Source organism: Brassica napus, chromosome A6 (genome assembly GCF_020379485.1).
Source record: "Brassica napus cultivar Da-Ae chromosome A6, Da-Ae, whole genome shotgun sequence".
Classification (NCBI taxonomy): domain Eukaryota; kingdom Viridiplantae; phylum Streptophyta; class Magnoliopsida; order Brassicales; family Brassicaceae; genus Brassica; species Brassica napus.
In genome coordinates, this window is record NC_063439.1 from 6,764,462 (window position 1) to 6,783,540 (window position 19,079).

The window sequence follows — 19,079 nt, forward strand, 5'->3', positions numbered from 1 at the left end:
TCAAAAGGGTAACAACAACATGATTCCAGAATCGAGTTTTAATTAAAAATATCGAGTAAAAAAAAATTTTGATTAATTCAGACTTTCGGATAATTTAATTTACAGATAGTTCTTTTAGATATTTGATTATTTATAAACTATATATAATTGGTATTTTAGGTATATAATTTGTGTTTCAGATATTCGGATATTTATTCGGTTGTCGGCTTAATTTTGTTTTTTTTTTGTTTTAGAAATACAGTAAAATCTCTATAAATTAATAATATCTATAAATTAATAAATTTTACCGGTTCCAACTTAGGCTAGTTTAGAATTTGGCACAAACTGATAAAATAATAATTCTTTAGAAAATTTTATGTAAATATATGGTCCCATTAAAATTATAAATTAATAGTTTATTATTTTATATAAGTAATAACTTATTATTATATTATTTATTTTATATTCACAATGAAATCATCTCTATATTTTCTTAGCACTTAATATATTTTTGATGAGATTTGATAATATTATATCTAAAACCACATTTAAATTACATGCAATATATATTATATACACCAAATAATACAATAAAATTAATCTACGTTGCATGGAAGTTTCATCAGACATCCGCTTCCCGCTTTGGAACCGGAATCGGAATCAGAACCTCTTGGAAGCTTACGGAATCTCGCTTCCAAAACGCTTCTAGAATATATTATTTAAAAACACGCTTAAAAGTTACTATTCCATTTTGGAGTTACGCTTCCATTTAAAAATCACAATGTCATAAATAAATAAAAATAAATCATTTTTGGTTTATATGAAGTCTAAATTTAATAGTAATAAAATAGAGAGAATAGAAATATACAAGTATTCAACCTCTGTCATTCTCCGGGTATAAACTATCTATCTTTAAGACTTTGCTGTTTCTCTTCCACTCAGTACCCTACCATCTCTGCCATCTGGGGTGGGTGTTTTGCTTCTCTAGGCGATGAATCAGACGAAAGCAGTCTAAACTGAGATTTGAAATAACTCAAAATGGTGTAAGAACGTGAAAGTTATAAGCGGGAGATCTGGTCCGTTGATCTGTCATTTGAAAAATATAATTTTCATAATTTACTAATGTATCAATATGTCTATTTAATTACCTAATATGGAAAGTCTTAATTGAGAGAGAGAGAGAGAGAGAGAGAGAGAGAGAGAGAGAGAGAGAGAGAGAGAGAGAGAGAGAGAGAGAGAGAGAGAGAGAGAGAGAGAGAGAGAGAGAGAGAGAGAGAGAGAGAGAGAGAGAGAGAGAGAGAGAGAGAGATTCTTGTCTTTTCCCCCATAAAACATAAGGAGTTCCGGCGATGATGTATGATTCGAGCTCCGGTGATGATGATTCGAGCTCCGGCAATGACGACTCGAGTTCCAGCGATGACGATTCGAGCTCTGGTGTTGTTTTGATTTGGTTTTCTCTTTTTATTACACACAACTATGAATTGCTTTATTATAATGTGATATTTCTTGTTTAAGTTGATTGGTTTTGTTTTCAGTATTGTGAAGTGGTGTTTTTCTTAAATTAAATTTGGTTACAGTGGTGTTGTTTAGGAGAAAAGTTACTTGTATTAAACGTCACTTGTATAATTTGGTAAAGTGATTCACGATTTTCTTTGCAATCCAAATAATTAAAAAGTGAGATGGTTTGTTGAAGACATAAAACACTTGAGCCAACTTATTACAAAGATAACAACTCAATCAGATTCAAACTCAACAAAAGCTTATGCTGATAACAAAAGAAGGCTTTTAACTCAAGAACGCAAGCACAAACGGAGCTTTGTGGCATTGATTTTGATAAGTCTTTAGTGAAGTTAAATGAGCTCTCTTCAATTCTCTTACACAACTCTTATACTTGAGCATTCATGAAAAAAACTGTAGTAGGTGGTTTGATAAGGAGGCGTCCCGCAGAACGGCCCGCGAAAACCTATATATTTTGCAGTACGGGTTTGGGCCGATATTTTGAAGACCGCAGTCCACGCGGGATAGGTCCGCTGTAATCCGCTCGACAACAACCCATCCCGTTTGACATCTCTAATCCAAAGTCATATGTCTTCACGATGAGACCTTCTCAAAATTGATTTTATTTATTTAAATAGCCGCGTTCAGGCGACTACGTGATCAACGCTCCATGCCATGTGGGCGACGTGTCATAGATTATAAATAAATAATTGTATGTATACGATAATAAATGGCGCTTCTCAATTAGTGTCCAACGTTTTAAATACAGCCATCTTCGTGCAGACCGACGAACTGAGAGTTTCTTCTTCATCCTCACCGAGAAATCTCTGTGGCGTTTTGCCGGAGAACTTATAGTGGTTTCTATCTTACTCAAAAGGTAATTTCAGTAACTCATCTCTGTTTTGATTTTATTTTTATTCATGGAGATCTTGCGTTGACTTTTTTCCGAACTTTGCGATCTCCAATTTACATGTTAAATATCAGAATTAGGAATTAGACATGGATAGCGAAACCTCTGTCAAAGAGAATCAAAGGAACTTCGACAGGCTAAGCAATCTACCTGATTCGTTGCTATGCAAGATACTCTCTGACTTCTCCACCAAGGAATCGGTTCGCACCAGCGTTTTATCAAAACGTTGGAGAAATCTCTGGTTGAATGTTCCAGTACTGGACCTAGATACTAGAACATTCTCAGATGATGATGTCTTTGTGAGTATCATGGATAGGCTTTGTTCTGAAAATGAGCAACGATTTGAGAGATTCAAACTGATATATCAGTTATACGAGCATGATGAATCTCGTTTCGAGTCTTGGATCGATGCTGTGACTGGGCGTAGGATTCTTCATCTCAATGTTTATAATGAGTTTGACGATGATGATACGTTAGTTAAGATGCCTCCATCTCTCTATTCATGTGAGAGATTGGTCAACTTGAGTCTCCGCTGCGTGTACTTGGATCATCCTGAATCTGTAACGTTGCCTTGTGTCAAGATTATGCATCTAGAGAAGGTTATATACGCTTGTGATTCGACTCTAGAGACTTTAATATCAAGCTGTCCTGTTCTTGAAGAGTTAACCATAGTCAGTGACTACAATGATTCTCTGGAAGCTGTGCGTGTGCGTTCCCAGTCACTAAAGAGCTTCAGTATAGATTGTGAGCGTGACGAAAGTGAAGGTCATGTTGTGGCAATTGATGCTCCAAGACTTGAGTGTATGACTCTCAATGATCACAGGTCTGATAGCTTCATAATACACAGTATTGGTCCCTCTGCAAAGGTAAACATTGATGTTAGCTTTAATGGGGAAGATGATGAGCCACTGGAACCAGATGACTCTTCCAAGATTACTATGCTCAGTAAATTTCTAACCGGGTTATCTACCGTCAGCCACATGACCATCTCTGCTGATACTCTAAATGTATGTATATATATATATACATGGTTGATTCATTTACAAGAGCATTACGTTTGTACAATTTCATTTATCACATCTCAGTGAACTCATGTCTTTTTTTTACTCGGTGCACAGGTTATTCATGATTACTGTGAAATGGAACAGCTACCTAAGTTCTCCAACTTGTCTTACTTGGAAGCTTGCTTCCAAGACACTAAGTGGGAGATGCTACCAGCCCTCCTTGAGAGTTGCCCAAATCTACACTCCGTCGTCTTGGTGCGTCTCATTTACTGATCATGCTCTCATGTAAACCACACTGAGATTTATTATGATAACTCAAACTCCTCACCCGTTATATTTTTTTTCCAGGAATTTGATTGTCTTACAAAGACCGAGCAGGTTGATCTTTCATTAGTGCCACAATGTTTCAAATCATCTCTTGAGTTTGTTCAGCTGAAGACAATTGATGGTGTAGACATGAGAAAGAATGAGACACCACTCATTGGAACACCAAGTAAGATGAAATTAGCAAAATACTTCCTAAAGAATGGGGCAGCTCTCAAGAAACTGACTCTAAGGGAGAGTTTCTGTACCTTCATCAACCAAATCAAATCTATTCCTAGACTCTCTAAGGGGTGTGAAGTTGTCATGGATTAGTTAAGCTAGCTTTGTTTTCTTCTCGTTGTGCTTTGTTAAAATTCACTTTTTCTTTCTTATTTCGTGGTATACATTGTTTATTTTTAGTTTTTCAAGTTGGAGGAAGATATTATTGACTTGTCTCAACACAAACCATTTTTATTCGCGATGAAAGTGACGATCAAGGCTTATTTGGATCATGGATGTTATTTGTGTTTTCCTTTTTCCCTTTTAAATTTATCATTATATAATAAAACAGTCATAAGTTCTACAAATATTACCAGATCTTAGTTTTAGATTTCTGTATTGCTCAAAAATATTTAAAATTACACAAAGTCTCTATATCCTATCAATATCCAACTAAAATTCAAATCTACGATTCCATAATCTCATTCTTAGGAAGTGTCCAAATCTAAAATCTCTTGTCATGGTTAATATTTCTCTTGTTAACCAACTAAACTAACCTTAGATTCTGAACCTGTCACATATATACTAACTGACTTGTCTTCTTTTGTTCTCTGTACTTTGCAGGAGCTCTAAATTATGATTATGGAATACATTTTTTCATTGTGTCTATCATCGCTTGTGTTTGTTGAGGTAAGAGCAAAATATTTGGAGGATATGAAGAAACTGGGAGTTATTTATGGCTAATTCAACAACCCTCAAGAGATTCAAACTCTCCGTTTAGATCAGATAGAGGAAATAAATTATGTGATCCTCAACGAGCTCTTTGCATTGGCAAGAAAATCTGTCACGTGTGAAGTTGTTGTTCAACCACATGTATGTTTTCACTAGATCTTCCAGTTAATAGAGGTATGTTAAGTAACGTTTGTTTATAACATATACTGTATCCCACGGATAAGAGTTAGCAAAAATCTCTAATAATTAGTTTACCAAAAAAAAAAAAGATCTAGCTATAAGCACACAAAAGTCCAACAATAAAAAGCAGTCACATAATACTGAATAGTGAATACTAATAAACCACACTAATAATGAGCCACTCTTCAACTATGAATATGACAATATTAGCAATTTATTAAGTTTTGTAGTCTCTTACGGAACATATTTTCTTAGTCAGGAACTTAATAAGACATATATAAGAAATTGATCATGAGAAAAAAATTGTTTCCTTTTTTTCGTATTTTATAATGTTGAAAGTAAAAAAAAAAATCTCAAAAAAATTTCTCAAAAAAAATCGTAAAAAAAAATTGAATGCTTTTCTCCACGAAATATACATTTCTTTGTCATATTAACTCAATTTTGCTATTGTTATATTATTGCTAAATTTATATATATGCGGAATAACAATACCAAAATGTTACTTTCGTTTTGTAACTATATACTATCAGAAGAATGAAAGGTGAGAAATGTCTTGGTATGCTGTTCTTGGAGATACAAGAGCACAAACACATATTTATCAACTAGTTGCAATCATGAACACTGTATTGTGTATATATACGAACTCACCAGCTTAGTTCATATGTGCCTAACCCAAATTACCATTGAACTAGATCCACTCTCTTTCTGTCTCTATATATAGATCCACTCTATCATTCATTCACACAGAAACATACTTACCAAATCTAAAAAATAAAGCCAAAACTTTTATTTCTTCATTAAACAATTAATCTCTAATATTATCAAATCAGTTATACGGAATGGCACATCCAAGGATCCCCATTTCAACTATTTGCTTATTGCTTTGTATTGTAGGTTTTGTCTCGCAATCTTGTGAGGCTAGAAAGGTTGTAATGCCTTACGACGCAAGCAATGGATTGTTTCTTAGTGTTTTACCAAAGGGCAATGTGCCACCTTCGGGTCCAAGCGACAAGGGTCACACTTCTCCGCCTAAGGATTATTCCGATCAACATATGGTTCAGGGAAACTCGGCGGAGATTTACCGCCAACTAGGATCGGTCCCTAGCCCCGGCGTTGGTAATTAGGCACATTATATCACCGACTTATATTGTCGATTTCATTTCATAATATTATCATATATTGTAAGTCGTCTTTTCTTTTTTTTTTGTCATCTTTTTTTTGTCATCATATTGTAAGTCGTCTAATGATTAATGTTTGTGTGTCTTCATAAAATGATATGGTGCCGGCTATATATTGAAGTTGTTGTGTTTATGTGTGATCTGTAGTTGAGTAATAAAACCACTATCTTACACTTGTAATATGTCTATGTGTGTGTGTTGGCATATGGTATCGTACATACATGTATGTAAAGACTAAAGAGATCTAAAACTGAAAAAAAAAAATACATTTTTAAATGATATTGTTCATGATTTTTTTTAATTTTCGAGTGCTATAGTTTACAAATTCCATTTGTGGCCATATTTACATTACTTCATTTCTAGCTAGTAGTGTAATAGTTAAGCTTACAGTATAAGTTCACAAATTTAATTAAGTCCAAAGATTATAGTAATTACTAAAGATTTTAAGGAACAAGTTTTTAACGAAAGAAAGAAAGATTCAGGACGATCCGATTACACATATATAAACATGAACATTTGACTAGTGCCCACTATGACTAGTGCCCACTATAATCGAGAAAATATAAATAGTTTGCGTACGTAAACTAAATTCATCAGTAACGAAGCTAATGGTATAATCCTATAGCTTTTAAAGTGAATAAGCTTTGCTTTGGCACCTTTCTGGACAAAAGTTTATGAATTGACAACAATCGAGAAATATTTGTCTAGTTTACGTAAGATAAGAGACGTCTTCCTCTGACCTGTTGACGTTTTTCTTCTATGCATAGATTCAGAATTTGAAAAAGAGAAGAAAAAGGAAAATGAAAAAGACATGCAATAATAGGAACACCATTATTGCTTATCTCCGGGATTATACTATTTAAGGACTAACTTTTCGTCATGAAGCTTCTCTCGGTTTCCTCTTTTGTTTTTTTTTTGTTTTTAATAAGTTTAACTAACCAACTAGTAAGATGGAGCCGCTTATTACACATTCAACTTAGATAGTTAAACTCAGGTTTCTTACATAAAATCAGGAAAATCCTATGGATTTCATATGTAACATCATGTTAGATTAACGTGCCATCAACTTTGGAAAAAAAATCCATGTGTTGATTTTGACGACAAAATTTTACATGTATCTGTCGAGTTTAAGTATAATCCAAAAGTAGGTGTCAATTTAGATTCTATGGCATTGCCATTGTTATATCAAAGGTTGACTTATGTTGTCAGATAAACGTGGTTCCGAATAAAGACGTTTTAAGAATAGTGTTTGTCATGCACTGTACATATAAATCTTGGTAAATTTGCATTATTCCAGATTTGTTTAGAAACTTGTAAACTACGTTACTTTCATTATCAGCATGTGAATCGTACCAAATGTGACTTTTTTCATAACATCGTTGCGTCTTAACTTAGAACAACAAACCCATTAATTCCACTTCTTTTTCTATGATTTGTTACACAAAAGGAATCTAATTCTTCTATAAGATTTTTGGTTCAGTAGAAGTTTACTTCTTTTTTTTTGCAGGTGCCAAGTACGTCCTTAGGAATCCTTCAAAACCGAATAAAAGAAATTTACAAAGGTAAGAAGAGACAAAGCTCGGTTCTGTATGTTTAACAGAGACACCATTACAATTAAAATCCAAAATGTGTGTGAGCCAAAACGTTGAACAATGAACCGGAAGTTAACCAGCTTCGGTTCTCATAAAAAGCCGACAAGCTTTACAATACATGAAATTAAAAACGTAATTTCTCTAGCCGGAGTTACAAATCACGGTTAAGGTTATTTACTGACGTGAGCCAGAATCCTATTGATGAGAGCATCTTTCTTCCCGCTGAGGGGTAGATTGTTGGCAGTCAAGTATGTCTTCAGCTCCACAACCGTCAAGTCTTTAAGCTAAACAAAGAAAACAAAACGTTGAGATCATCAAGCAGAGATCTAAAAGGGGATTATATAAACGCAAACCAACGTTAAAGATGATGGTTTCACCTTCCCGGTTTTTGCAAGCTCGACAAAGTCATAGTCTCCTGCATCTGCAGCTTTTCGCTTTCTTGATTTCTCCTTTGCCCCCGAGTCACTTTCTTCCTCAGAGTCATCACCGTAAATAGACTCTTTAAATTCTTCTATTGCTTTTACAACTCCAGGTCTGCAAGAAAAAAATAAAACAGGATTCAGTAGATAAGAAGATTCCAACATTTTTTTGTGTATGGGGGCTTATGTATGGAATAACAAAACAGAGTTTCTTTTAAAAAGTTGTAACCTGTTCATTCCTCCTTCGTCAGGAAGAGTCTCATCTCTTGTTTCACCAAGCTCGTTTTCGTCCAATGCAATGGCTTGCAACATCGCGTAGTGTCTCTGTAAAGCTGTAACAAAGAGAGACTTTCAAACTCAGCAGCTCAGAACAACTAATAGAAGAAGCAAGAGTAGAGGTGAGTTAAGCATACCGGGATTAGCAAATTGGCAAACAGAAAAGTCCTTTAACTCTAGACGTCGCATTAGCGCTGATGCCTTTTTAAGCTGATCTTCTGATGCTCGAGGAGCAGCTACACCAGGTTTTGAATGCAACTGACCAAATACCCCCATCAACTAGTCAGAACTTAACATACATTGAATAATGTTGGAACCAAGTAACGTTTTAAAAAAGGTTTTTCTTTCATCTTGCCTCTTCGATATCTCTAAAATCATTAGCGTATGGAAGGTATATCATATTCATCCCTGGTGGCTCCACTTGACCACCATCACTCTCTATTTCATCCTGTTCAGGTTTAAGAAAAAAATATTTGAGTAGGTTCTTAAATAAAGCAAAATTAATAAAAATAAAAATGATATATAGTAATGTGGAAGAAAGCTCTTAGGATAGTTTTCCTCACCTGAGCAACAAGTGCAACCAATCTAGGAGGTGTCGTACCACCATAAAAGGCAACAGCAAAACTGTAACACAAGAGGATACAGTGACCACAGGTTAGTATACCAGAGAGTTATATTCAACTTTATAGATTAATATATCTAATATACTCACCGTCCAAGCTGTATCATGGATCTATGCAAGCCAATGAATGCACGAGTGCTCCCAATAACTTCCTGCATCAGTTAAAATTATCAAAAGCTATGAGTCCCCAAGTTAACAACAAAGCAAAACAAACATAATCTTTGGGGAGCAGGTAACCTTATCGCTTGGATAGAGAAAGGTAGAAGGCTTCATGTTGTGATAATCTTTGAGGCAACTAAGAGGCTTGAACCCCAGCAGTCTTAAGTGTCCAGTTGATATCTTTTTTAGTTCGGATAGCTCTACCGCTGTAAACATGACATCCCGACTAGAAAGAAGAAATGAAAATTAAAGCCAACTACTTGACAGGACACGACCAATGTTTCTTTGGTTAAGAGGAAATTAGAAACAAATCAGGTTCTGCTATTCAGATGCTCACTTCATGTAAGGCTGGATCCGTTGAATAGGTTCTTGCATTATCGCTCCAGTGTCCGCACAAACATATGATCTTTCCACCTGCACAAACAAGTCCCCACATGGTGGTTAAAAACATCTACGAAAGGTAGATCTGATAGAACTCAATTTCAATGGAGAGCATCTCTGTCAGATTACCTTTATAGGAAGATTAGTAGTGGAGTCAAGCCAGGTTATGGTTCCAGGAGTAGCAGGACGGAGTAAAGCATAACCATTCAGTTCAATAGAAACACCATCACATATCATAAACGTTATTCGTTTTGCTATTCTCTTGGCAAGTACACGCTTCTTCAGTTGATCCTTCATGTCCTCTAACCTGACAATTTTAGATGCATTTCATCAATAATAAGACAACCAGTGACATGATTATCTATGAATCCAAATTCAAAGACAAAAACGTGCTTTCAAAGTCTTGAAACTTCTCAAAAAAACTCTTTTAAAAAACATACTTCTGTCCAACTGATTATCTGTAAACTATGATGCTATAAGCAACGGAATAAAGAATTTTAAAAACATACTTCTGTCCAACTGATGGCATGAACTCTGTAAGCTCATCACCATTTAATCCAATTAAATCCTGAAAATATGTTGACAAAAAAAAAATCAATGGAAATTTTAAATCCCCCAGTTTTAGAGGTCAAGTTAAGAACTAGATGGTTAAAGCTTAACCTTGTAGAAGAGAGATATATCGAATTGCTTATCATGGTGAATGAGGGGAAGAAGCTCGATTGAGATGCCAAGGTCTTGTGCATCCTTAAGTAATCACCAAAAAGCAGAAAAAAAAGAGTAAACCAACTAGCCTTCTGTATGATTAACAAGAAGCTCTCTTTTAGATAGATAAGTGAGGACTGAGGGTTGAAAGTAAACTACCTTAGCCCTCTGCAATGTAGTCCTTGTCATATCTTCTTTAACAGAAATCCTCATACTCCCAAAAGGATCATCTTCATTGGTGAATAGAAATATGCGCTTATCTGCTGTCTTTGAAGATCTTATCAAGTTTTTGTTCACAGAACACATTACCAGCACAGTGATCAGGTTAAACACCAAAGTGTAATGCATAACACAAACATGCCACCAACAATGAGATTAAGATCAATTACCCTTTGCGTAGTAGTGCTTGTGCAACCCAGAGAGCACTATAAAGAGAATTCTCCCGAGAATCTGAGACTATACCATTTTGACTGCCAATATCTTTTATGAATGATTCTGCACCCAAAATATGCATTAACACATTTCCCCTTTAGATATTTTCTGTGTGAACAAACGCATACCACCAAACAGCAAAGTGAATAACTCTTGTTCAGCACAAATCAGTTGAATATCTACCATATAGATCTCAGACGCTGAAACCTTGCTCAACCATTCTAGATTTTAATTCTAACATTAATGTCTTTAGTGTACTAAAGCATTATAAAAGAAAGGTTAAATCTTGTATGATAAAAAATGTATCCAAGCAACTACCTTCAATGAGATCAAAGTCTTTAATCAGCCTCGCTGTTGGACGGTCAATACACTCTCTTTGTGGAACATTAAAGACATAAACACCGTTCAGGTCTTGAAGATTCTTCTTTTCACGCTGCAAGTTGACAACAAAATACAAGTGAATAAACAAAAAGAGAAATAAAACAATTACAAACACTGTGTTCTTCTATGAACTCACAGTGTTAAAGAAGCATATTGCAATTTCATCATTAGAACGGTTGATAATATGAGACTTGAGTGACTGAGCAATGCAGCTAACAGCAATGTGAAAATGGCTTTCTTGTTTCTCATCCTCCTGTCAAAACAAATTGCATAAGACACAGACTATAGGGAAAGATTTGATTTTTATCAGTTTAAATAATGTAAAACTTACAGAGGGGCAAGTAGAGCTGAACATTTTGGGAGAAGAGTCGATTAGATAAACTACAAACTCTTTGGAAGCTTCTTTTTCCTGCAAAACAAAACAGAACATAAACACTCAATAAACCAAACAGCAATTTATTAGGGTTTTTGTTTTTTTATTTTTTTATCTACTGAAACTCGAAGAAGAGAGAGAAGCAAAGTCAAAAACCTGGAAGAATTGGCTTTCTGGGTCTTCGTCTTCATCTCTGAAAACATCTTCTGGGTCAAGTTCCATCTTCTCTCACAAGAATGAAATCACAGGAGTAATGCAAAATGTTCAAAAGGGGTTTTAGCAAAGAACAATAAAGTTCGTCTTTTGTTTTTGTTGGGCCACAACGTGAAGCTTTTTATTGGGCCACAGCGGGAAGACTTTTTATTGGGCTAAAATTAGAAGACTTTTCATTGGGCCACTACGAATAGATTTTTATTGGAGCATAGCGAGAAGATTTTTTTATTCTTTTTTACAAAGACATATTAAAATTAATTAAGACACGTTAATTAATGCGATTTGTCATTGTTGGAAATATTGAAAAACTGTATTGACAAATTAGCATACGTATCAACAAGATATTGTAGTACCAAATGGTTAAGAGTTTTAAATGTTTTACTGAATAAAGTCAGTAGGAAAAGACACATGTTAGCTATCCAAGTATTGGAGATATGAGTATGAGATACTATATAAAATAAACTGACATCTGTTCTCACATATTAATGCCTAACTATTTATAAAAAGAAATCTTGACTTAAACCATATCCGCAGATACACATGTTAATGAAATGTTGGTTGAAATATGAGCATGAGGAGTTAGATTAGAGAAATTGCACTCCATATTTAAAAAAATCTACTTAAAATGACATAAATATTTTTAGATATATTGATGCCAAAACTAAGGGGAAGAGTAAATATTTTAGAAGCTCAACTTTGCAGAAGAAAGAAAATAATATTAGTTGGTATACACCTGTCAATGGGCCACTGGACGAAAATTTAGATTTGAATTAAAATTTACAATTTCTAAATAACTATTACCAAATAAAAATATTTAAAACAGAATATAATACAGTCTATATACATCCAAATACGTTTCGAATTTCTCAATTTTTGAATTTAGACCAGCATGGTCTTTTTGTTTTTAAAACTAGACACGTATGTTTTTATCCCAATTTATCTAAGATATCAGTGAAACATAACAACAACAAAAAAGAGGTGTAGATATTAGATCTCATCACCTTTTATGGAAGAAAATTATACCAAGATAAGATTGAAAAGTGATTATACCTTACAATGACATGTATGCAAAAGGAACACAAAACTCGAAGATACTCCATACAAAAAGTTGAATCTTAAACTTCTTATAAATTTGTAAGAAGACAAGAACAATCTTCTCACGCTCACCTATCACATAATTTGCAACTTTTCTGGTAAAAGTTTTACAAATCCAAACGTATCCATATTATCCATTTTACACATACATTGCAAACAGTTTTACAAATCCAAACGTATCCATATTATCTAACAAAAAGTGTTTATAAATCTTCATGTTTGTTTACCAAAAAAATGATATTCATAAAAAGTGTGTTTAATTGTTTGTTTTTGCAAAACAATAGCTTTATTTTAATTATTTTATTTCTATTCTATTTTATTTATTCAATTAGTTGTTTATATTTGTTCATGGAAGCGCCTGTTTTAATTGATAATTAATTTGTTTTCCACGAAAATTGGGCAGGTCGTTAATTAGTTTGACAAGTGCTTTACGATTCTTGAAAGAAGATGGTGTCTTATGATGAATCATGTAGTAAAAGGCAAAGACTGCTTGTGGTGGCTAACCGGCTTCCGGTTTCTGCAAAGAGAACCGGAGAAAATTCTTGGTCTCTGGAAATGAGTCCTGGTGGTTTAGTCAGTGGTCTTCTAGGTAAGATCACAAATCTATATGAGTAAATATTTTAATAAAAAAAAAGTTTTAACAATAATGGTTTATTGGTGTGATCTCTTGAAGGCGTGGCAGCTGAGTTCGAGACCAAATGGGTTGGTTGGCCTGGAGTTGATGTGTATGATGTAGTTGGGAAAAACGCACTCTCGAAATCTCTAGCCGATATGGTACGTATTTGAAAACTAATCGGTTTATATCAAAGTATATATGTCAGAAACTTCACATTTCAAAAAGATATTTATAATGGGATAGATACGCATGAACCTGAACTTTTCATATATCTGATTATCAAATTCTCAATTAATTTATTCTTTTTGTTTTGTTCTTGCTGCTTACAGAAATGTATACCAGTGTTCCTTGAAGAGGTTTTTGATCAATACTACAATGGGTATTGCAATGGTATTTTGTGGCCAATTCTTCATCACATGGGACTTCCACAAGAAGATCATAAGGACACAAACAAGACGTACCAAACACAATACGATGCATATAAGAAAGCAAACCGAAAGTTTCTTGACGTCATAATTGAGAACTACGAAGAAGGAGATCTTGTTTGGATCCATGATTATCATCTTTTGTTTCTTCCTCAATATCTTAAAGAATACAACAACAAAATCAAAATTGGATGGTTTCTCCATTCACCATTTCCTTCCTCAGAGGTCTTCAAAACCTTGCCCTCGCGATCAGAGCTTCTTCGCTCGGTTCTTACAGCTGATTTACTTGGGTAACATCCAAACTCCAACTGTCATATATGGTTAGGAATCATCTGACTTGGATCAAAAGAGTTTTAAATTTTTCTTTATGGTTCTTTTCAGCTTCCATACCTATGATTTTGCAAGTCATTTTGTGAGAACATGCACTCGAATCCTTGGAGTTGAAGGAACACATGAAGGAATTGTTGATCATGGCAAAGTCACTCGTGTAGCTGTTGTATGTCTCAGTATTCAAATCTTTAACATTTTATTGTTTATCTATAACTTGAATCATCACATCATAAAAGTAAGCTCTATTTATTTTATTTTGGAATTTTCAGTTTCCCATTGGAATAGATCCTAATAGGTTTTTAAAAGCATGTGAGCTGCCTGAAGTCAGACAACAAATGACTGAACTTAAACAGAGATTTGCTGGCAAAAAGGTATCATGTTTTTCTTTTAGCCTTTATTTGATGCTCAATTTAAAAGAAAACATTTTTACATTTTGGTTTTTTTGTGTTGACAGGTGATATTAGGTGTTGATCGGCTTGACATGATCAAAGGGATTCCACAAAAGTTTCTTGGATTTGAGAAATTTCTTCAGGAAAATATGGATTGGCGCGATAAAGTTGTGTTAGTGCAAATTGCAGTTCCAACAAGAAATAATGTCCCTGAATGTAAAAGCTTTTATATTCTATTGTAACACATATAAAGTGGATAATATTGCTCATCAGGTTTCTGAGATTGTGTGTTTGTGTGTATTCTACAGATCAAAAGCTCAAAAGTCAAGTTCATGGACTTGCTGGACGCATTAACGGTCGTTTTGGGTCTGTCTCTTCTCTTCCAATTCATCACCTGGATTGTTCTGTTGATTTCAACTTCTTATGTGCACTTTACGCGATTGCTGGTAATTAATTTCATTTACTACACGTATATGATAACTGCATTGGTTTTGGTTACAGTTCATTATATAACTTGTTTGATGAGTTTTTTATTCTTATATTTAGATGTAATGCTTGTAACATCTTTGAGAGATGGAATGAATCTTGTGAGTTATGAATTTATTGCTTGTCAAGAAGCGAAAAAAGGAGTTCTTGTTCTCAGTGAGGTAACAAAAGTATTTGCATTTTTTTTTAACACTGAATCTAAAAGGTCTTAATAATGTCTATTTATTGACTTCACATGGAATTTTATACAGTTTGCAGGTGCTGCACAGTCACTTGGTGCTGGAGCTATTCTTGTGAATCCTTGGGATGTTACAGAAGTTTCTTCTGCTATTAAAGAAGCTCTAAATATGTCAGCTGAAGAAAGGGATGAAAGACATAGACTTAATTTTCAGTATGTGAAAACTCATTCTGCTAAAAAGTGGGGAGATGATTTCATAAGGTATATACTGAAATAATAAGAAGATACATTTAGTTTTCTTCAGAACATGAACTCTTATAAGTAAGAGCTTATTTTTTATTAACTCTATGCAGTGAACTCCATGATACTTTTTCTGAATCCGATATGAAGATTAAGAAAATCCCACTTGAACTTCCACAGCAAGATGTGATTCAACGGTATTCTAAGTCTAACAATAGACTGATAATCTTGGTAAAGCTATCTTTGGAGATTTTATGTTGTATATCTAGAACTTTATATCATTGTGTTACTTATTTTCATTAATGTTATACAGGGATTCTTTGGAACACTCACTGAGCCAATGAAAAACCAAAATGAAGAACTGGATCTTAAATTAAACCCAGAGCTAAAAAGAACACTGAAAGCATTATGCAGTGATCCAAAAACAACAGTACTTGTATTGAGTAGAAGTGGCAAAAACATACTAGATAAAGTATTACTAATGTCTTTTTACATATCTTTGTTTATTATCTCAAGCATATGTATCTATAATCTCACCGATTTGGTACTTAAAACAGATATTTGGAGAGTATAACATATGGCTGGCTGCGGAAAATGGAATGTTCTTAAGGGACACCATTGGAGAATGGGTGACAAATATTCCTGAAAACATGGACCTCGATTGGGTGGATGGTACAAAGGTTAGTAATTTTACATTCTTTAAAAAAACAATCAAGCTGAGTGATCTTGAATTCCTTTATATTAAGAAAAAATTCCTTTAGATTTTTCTTGAAATATTTATATATTGTTGTAGAACGTTTTCAAGTACTTCACCGCTCGAACTCCAAGATCGTTCTTCGAAGCAAGCGAGACTTCTCTAGTATGGAACTATGAAAATGCAGGTGATGTAGAAATATATAGTTGATTTTCCTCGTTTTGCTTCCAGGCATTTATCTGTTTTGTTAAAAACAATATGTCTTCTTGTAACTCTTTTGATAGATGTTGAGTTTGGGAGAGCACAAGCAAGAGACTTGTTACAATACTTATGGGCAGGACCAATTTCTAATGCATCAGTTGATGTTGTTCGAGGAAACCATTCTGTTGAAGTCCATGCGGTGGGTGAGACTAAGGTATAAATATATTTCATTTGAGGTATTCAAGCTATACAATATAGCAAAGTCATTAAATGTATAATCCTGGTGCAAAATGTTCTTTTTTTTTACATCTTTGGAGCAAAATGTTATTCAATGTTTCTCTATTACATAGGGGGTAGCAGTGGGTCGTATCTTGGAAGAAATAGTGCGCAAAAAATCTATGACCACACCAGTTGATTATGTCTTTTGTAGTGGTTACTTCTTGGAGAAGGTAAAACTCTATTCATATATTCTACATTACGTACTTAACCAGATACATTTTATCGATTTGGCTTTTAAATTTTTTAAAACGGGTCGATATATATGTTATAGGACGAAGACATTTACACATTCTTCAAACCAGAAGTCGTGTCATCCAAGTTATCTCATGAAACTAGGTCGAAGTCTTCTACAAGTAACCATTCTATAAAGAAGAAGAAACATCTTTCATTGAACGTTCTTGACCTCGAGAAAGGAAATTACTTCTCTGTAGCCATTGGACAAGCTCACACAAAAGCTCGCTACGTCGTTGACTCATCTCATGATGTTGTGGATTTACTCCACAAGCTCGCAGTTGCAGATACAACAACAGCAACAACGTCTGACTCATTGTCTGAGACTGAAGACTATCAGACTCGCAATGCAAACGCAGATTGGAAACCTTGGATAAACTATGTGAAAATAAGGGAACTGGCAGTAGGAGACACTGAGCCAGTCGATATATAAATCATGTGACAATGATACAGAAGGCTAGTGTTTGGATTTTACATTACATGTAATTCGTTATCAGTTCTCGTATTTAAATATTATCAATCAGTGATTCAGTTTTAGTGGATCATCTTGTTTACCAAAAAAATAATATTAACTAGATTTCCACCCGCACGACCGTGCGGATATAGATTTTCACATTTATATATATAGATATTTTTTTACATAATTATTATATATTTTAAATGTTACTCACATATTTAAATATTTGTATAATTATGCCAAATATAATAATTTTATAGTTTTCATGCTGTAAATTAAAATCATCACAATATATATGTTGCTTATTATATATTTGTCCTATTAAATTTGCGTTTGATTACTAAACTAAATTTTTTAATGCATGAAACAACATATATGTAAACAAAATTTGTATTTAATTTATTATAATCATGATCCGTAATTCAAATCGCTAGATTTTTTTAGTAATTTTTTAATGTTTATTAATTTTATATAATAAATTACTGTATATTAAAAAGTTTAAGATAAGATAAATTTTTATACATGTATTATATAGTTTACTAATCTTAACCCGTTCTACCAACATATTATATTTTTAGCATAAATATTTAATATTTATGAAAATAAAATATGTTAACTTATCAATTTAAAATAATTTTATCATATTTTGTTCAATATAACGTTTTTATTTTAAAATGATTGATATTATTATTAATAAAATAGGATATAATTTTACTCTTTTAGTAATATTTCATTACTAATTAAAAAATTACTTGAAAATATTTATATTCAATTTATGACAATTAAGATCTTATTATAATCTTTTTCAAGAGATTTGTTAGAATTTTAATTTTTTTTTAAAAAAATAAAGGATATAAAAGATATTATGATTAAAGTAGTTAAAAATATTATATATATTATCATTAGTGATATACATTTAATTGAAAATTTAAAGAGAAAAAGACCAAAATAGCATTAAATCAAGTTTTTGTTCCCAAAGTAGCACTCAAGGCCAAAAGTCACAAAAATAGCACTCAAGGGGTGGGGTTTAGGGTCTAGAGTTTAGGGTTTAGGGTTTAGAGTTTAGGTTTTAGGGTTTAGAGTTGAGAAGTGAGGTTTTGGGGATAAGATTTCAAATTTTGAAAAATAAAAAAATTTAAATTTTTCAAAAGATAAAATGCTATTTTGGTCATTTTAGTTTTTGAGTGCTATTTTGTGATATAAACTTAGAAAGGTGCTATTTTGGAGATTTGCCCAAATTTAAATGATGGTCCAAATAAAAATATCACTCATCAAAAAATCATGATTTTTATTTTATTAGAAAACAAATTTGAAAAAACTTATAATAGAAATAAATATTTATTTCTAGCAAAATCTTTAAAAATTATTAGTAAATGTATTTTTTAAATTAATTAATTTTATTTTATTTAAATTTTCGTTTATAAACCAAAACTATATTCAATTTTTATTTCTAATTATATTTTATGATAATTTAAATTAAAACTAACTAATTTTCGAATGTAAATTTAAAAAGATTCTAAGAAGATTTTAAAAAGATTTTGTTAGAACATTTTAAATATATTCATTTTTATTTCAAATAAAAAGATAAAGATATTAAAAGATATAATAATGAACTTATGTAAAATATGATATTTTCTATGAATGGTTCAAACTAAAAAAATCACACATAAAAAGAAGTCATCACTTCTGTTTTAATATATTAGATATATAAATGAATAAAGATTATACCCTTGTTCTTTTGTGGCAAAATAAAAGTGTAATTAGGTCTTGAATTTGTAATATTATCAGCGAGGAATGCCAAAAATCTAGTATGATAAAATGTTGAATATCAATTGAAAAATGCATCAGCACAACCAAAGGAAGCAACAAAAATAAAGAAAAAAACATTTTGGGGCACAAATTTGCA

At 32.9% G+C, this 19,079-nt stretch overlaps 4 protein-coding genes across 5 annotated transcripts; 3 read left to right on the forward strand and 1 right to left on the reverse strand.

The window, feature by feature from the left end:
* Positions 1 to 1,264: 1,264 nt before the first annotated feature.
* LOC106351350 (F-box/FBD/LRR-repeat protein At1g16930) lies at positions 1,265 to 4,205 on the forward strand. 2 transcript variants are annotated; one of them, XM_013791157.3, is made up of 4 exons: positions 1,265 to 2,353; positions 2,461 to 3,393; positions 3,505 to 3,645; positions 3,739 to 4,205. In XM_013791157.3, exons 2-4 carry the CDS (start codon positions 2,476 to 2,478, stop codon positions 4,024 to 4,026), a joined length of 1,347 nt encoding a protein of 448 aa, XP_013646611.1. In that variant the 5' UTR covers positions 1,265 to 2,353; positions 2,461 to 2,475; the 3' UTR covers positions 4,027 to 4,205. The 2 variants fall into 2 exon arrangements, with proteins under 2 accessions (XP_013646611.1, XP_048638339.1); XM_048782382.1 differs by lacking the exon at positions 1,265 to 2,353 and having other exon boundaries at positions 2,382 to 3,393.
* Positions 4,206 to 4,422: 217 nt separating this feature from the next.
* BNAA06G11430D (precursor of CEP13) lies at positions 4,423 to 6,670 on the forward strand. Its single transcript, XM_048782383.1, has one exon. The coding sequence runs from the start codon at positions 5,664 to 5,666 to the stop codon at positions 5,946 to 5,948; it is 285 nt and encodes a 94-aa protein (XP_048638340.1). The 5' UTR covers positions 4,423 to 5,663; the 3' UTR covers positions 5,949 to 6,670.
* An 847-nt stretch (positions 6,671 to 7,517) lies between these two features.
* On the reverse strand, positions 7,518 to 11,619 carry LOC106346736 (ATP-dependent DNA helicase 2 subunit KU70). The gene is made up of 18 exons (XM_013786153.3): positions 11,496 to 11,619; positions 11,298 to 11,375; positions 11,103 to 11,219; positions 10,904 to 11,018; positions 10,543 to 10,648; positions 10,313 to 10,430; positions 10,112 to 10,195; positions 9,961 to 10,019; positions 9,581 to 9,758; positions 9,408 to 9,484; positions 9,149 to 9,296; positions 9,002 to 9,063; positions 8,853 to 8,913; positions 8,645 to 8,737; positions 8,427 to 8,547; positions 8,243 to 8,345; positions 7,972 to 8,128; positions 7,518 to 7,878 (listed from the first exon to the last, which is right to left on the reverse strand). The coding sequence occupies exons 1-18, from the start codon at positions 11,559 to 11,561 to the stop codon at positions 7,765 to 7,767; spliced, it is 1,857 nt and encodes a 618-aa protein (XP_013641607.1). The 5' UTR covers positions 11,562 to 11,619; the 3' UTR covers positions 7,518 to 7,764.
* Positions 11,620 to 11,626: 7 nt separating this feature from the next.
* Positions 11,627 to 17,149, forward strand: LOC106351346 (probable alpha,alpha-trehalose-phosphate synthase [UDP-forming] 2). Its single transcript, XM_013791154.2, has 16 exons — positions 11,627 to 13,236; positions 13,321 to 13,421; positions 13,593 to 13,978; positions 14,070 to 14,184; positions 14,288 to 14,389; positions 14,473 to 14,623; positions 14,716 to 14,853; positions 14,954 to 15,054; positions 15,145 to 15,332; positions 15,425 to 15,542; positions 15,625 to 15,783; positions 15,869 to 15,991; positions 16,105 to 16,192; positions 16,290 to 16,420; positions 16,557 to 16,655; positions 16,757 to 17,149. Exons 1-16 carry the CDS (start codon positions 13,095 to 13,097, stop codon positions 17,147 to 17,149), a joined length of 2,535 nt encoding a protein of 844 aa, XP_013646608.1. The 5' UTR covers positions 11,627 to 13,094.
* Positions 17,150 to 19,079: the final 1,930 nt, after the last annotated feature.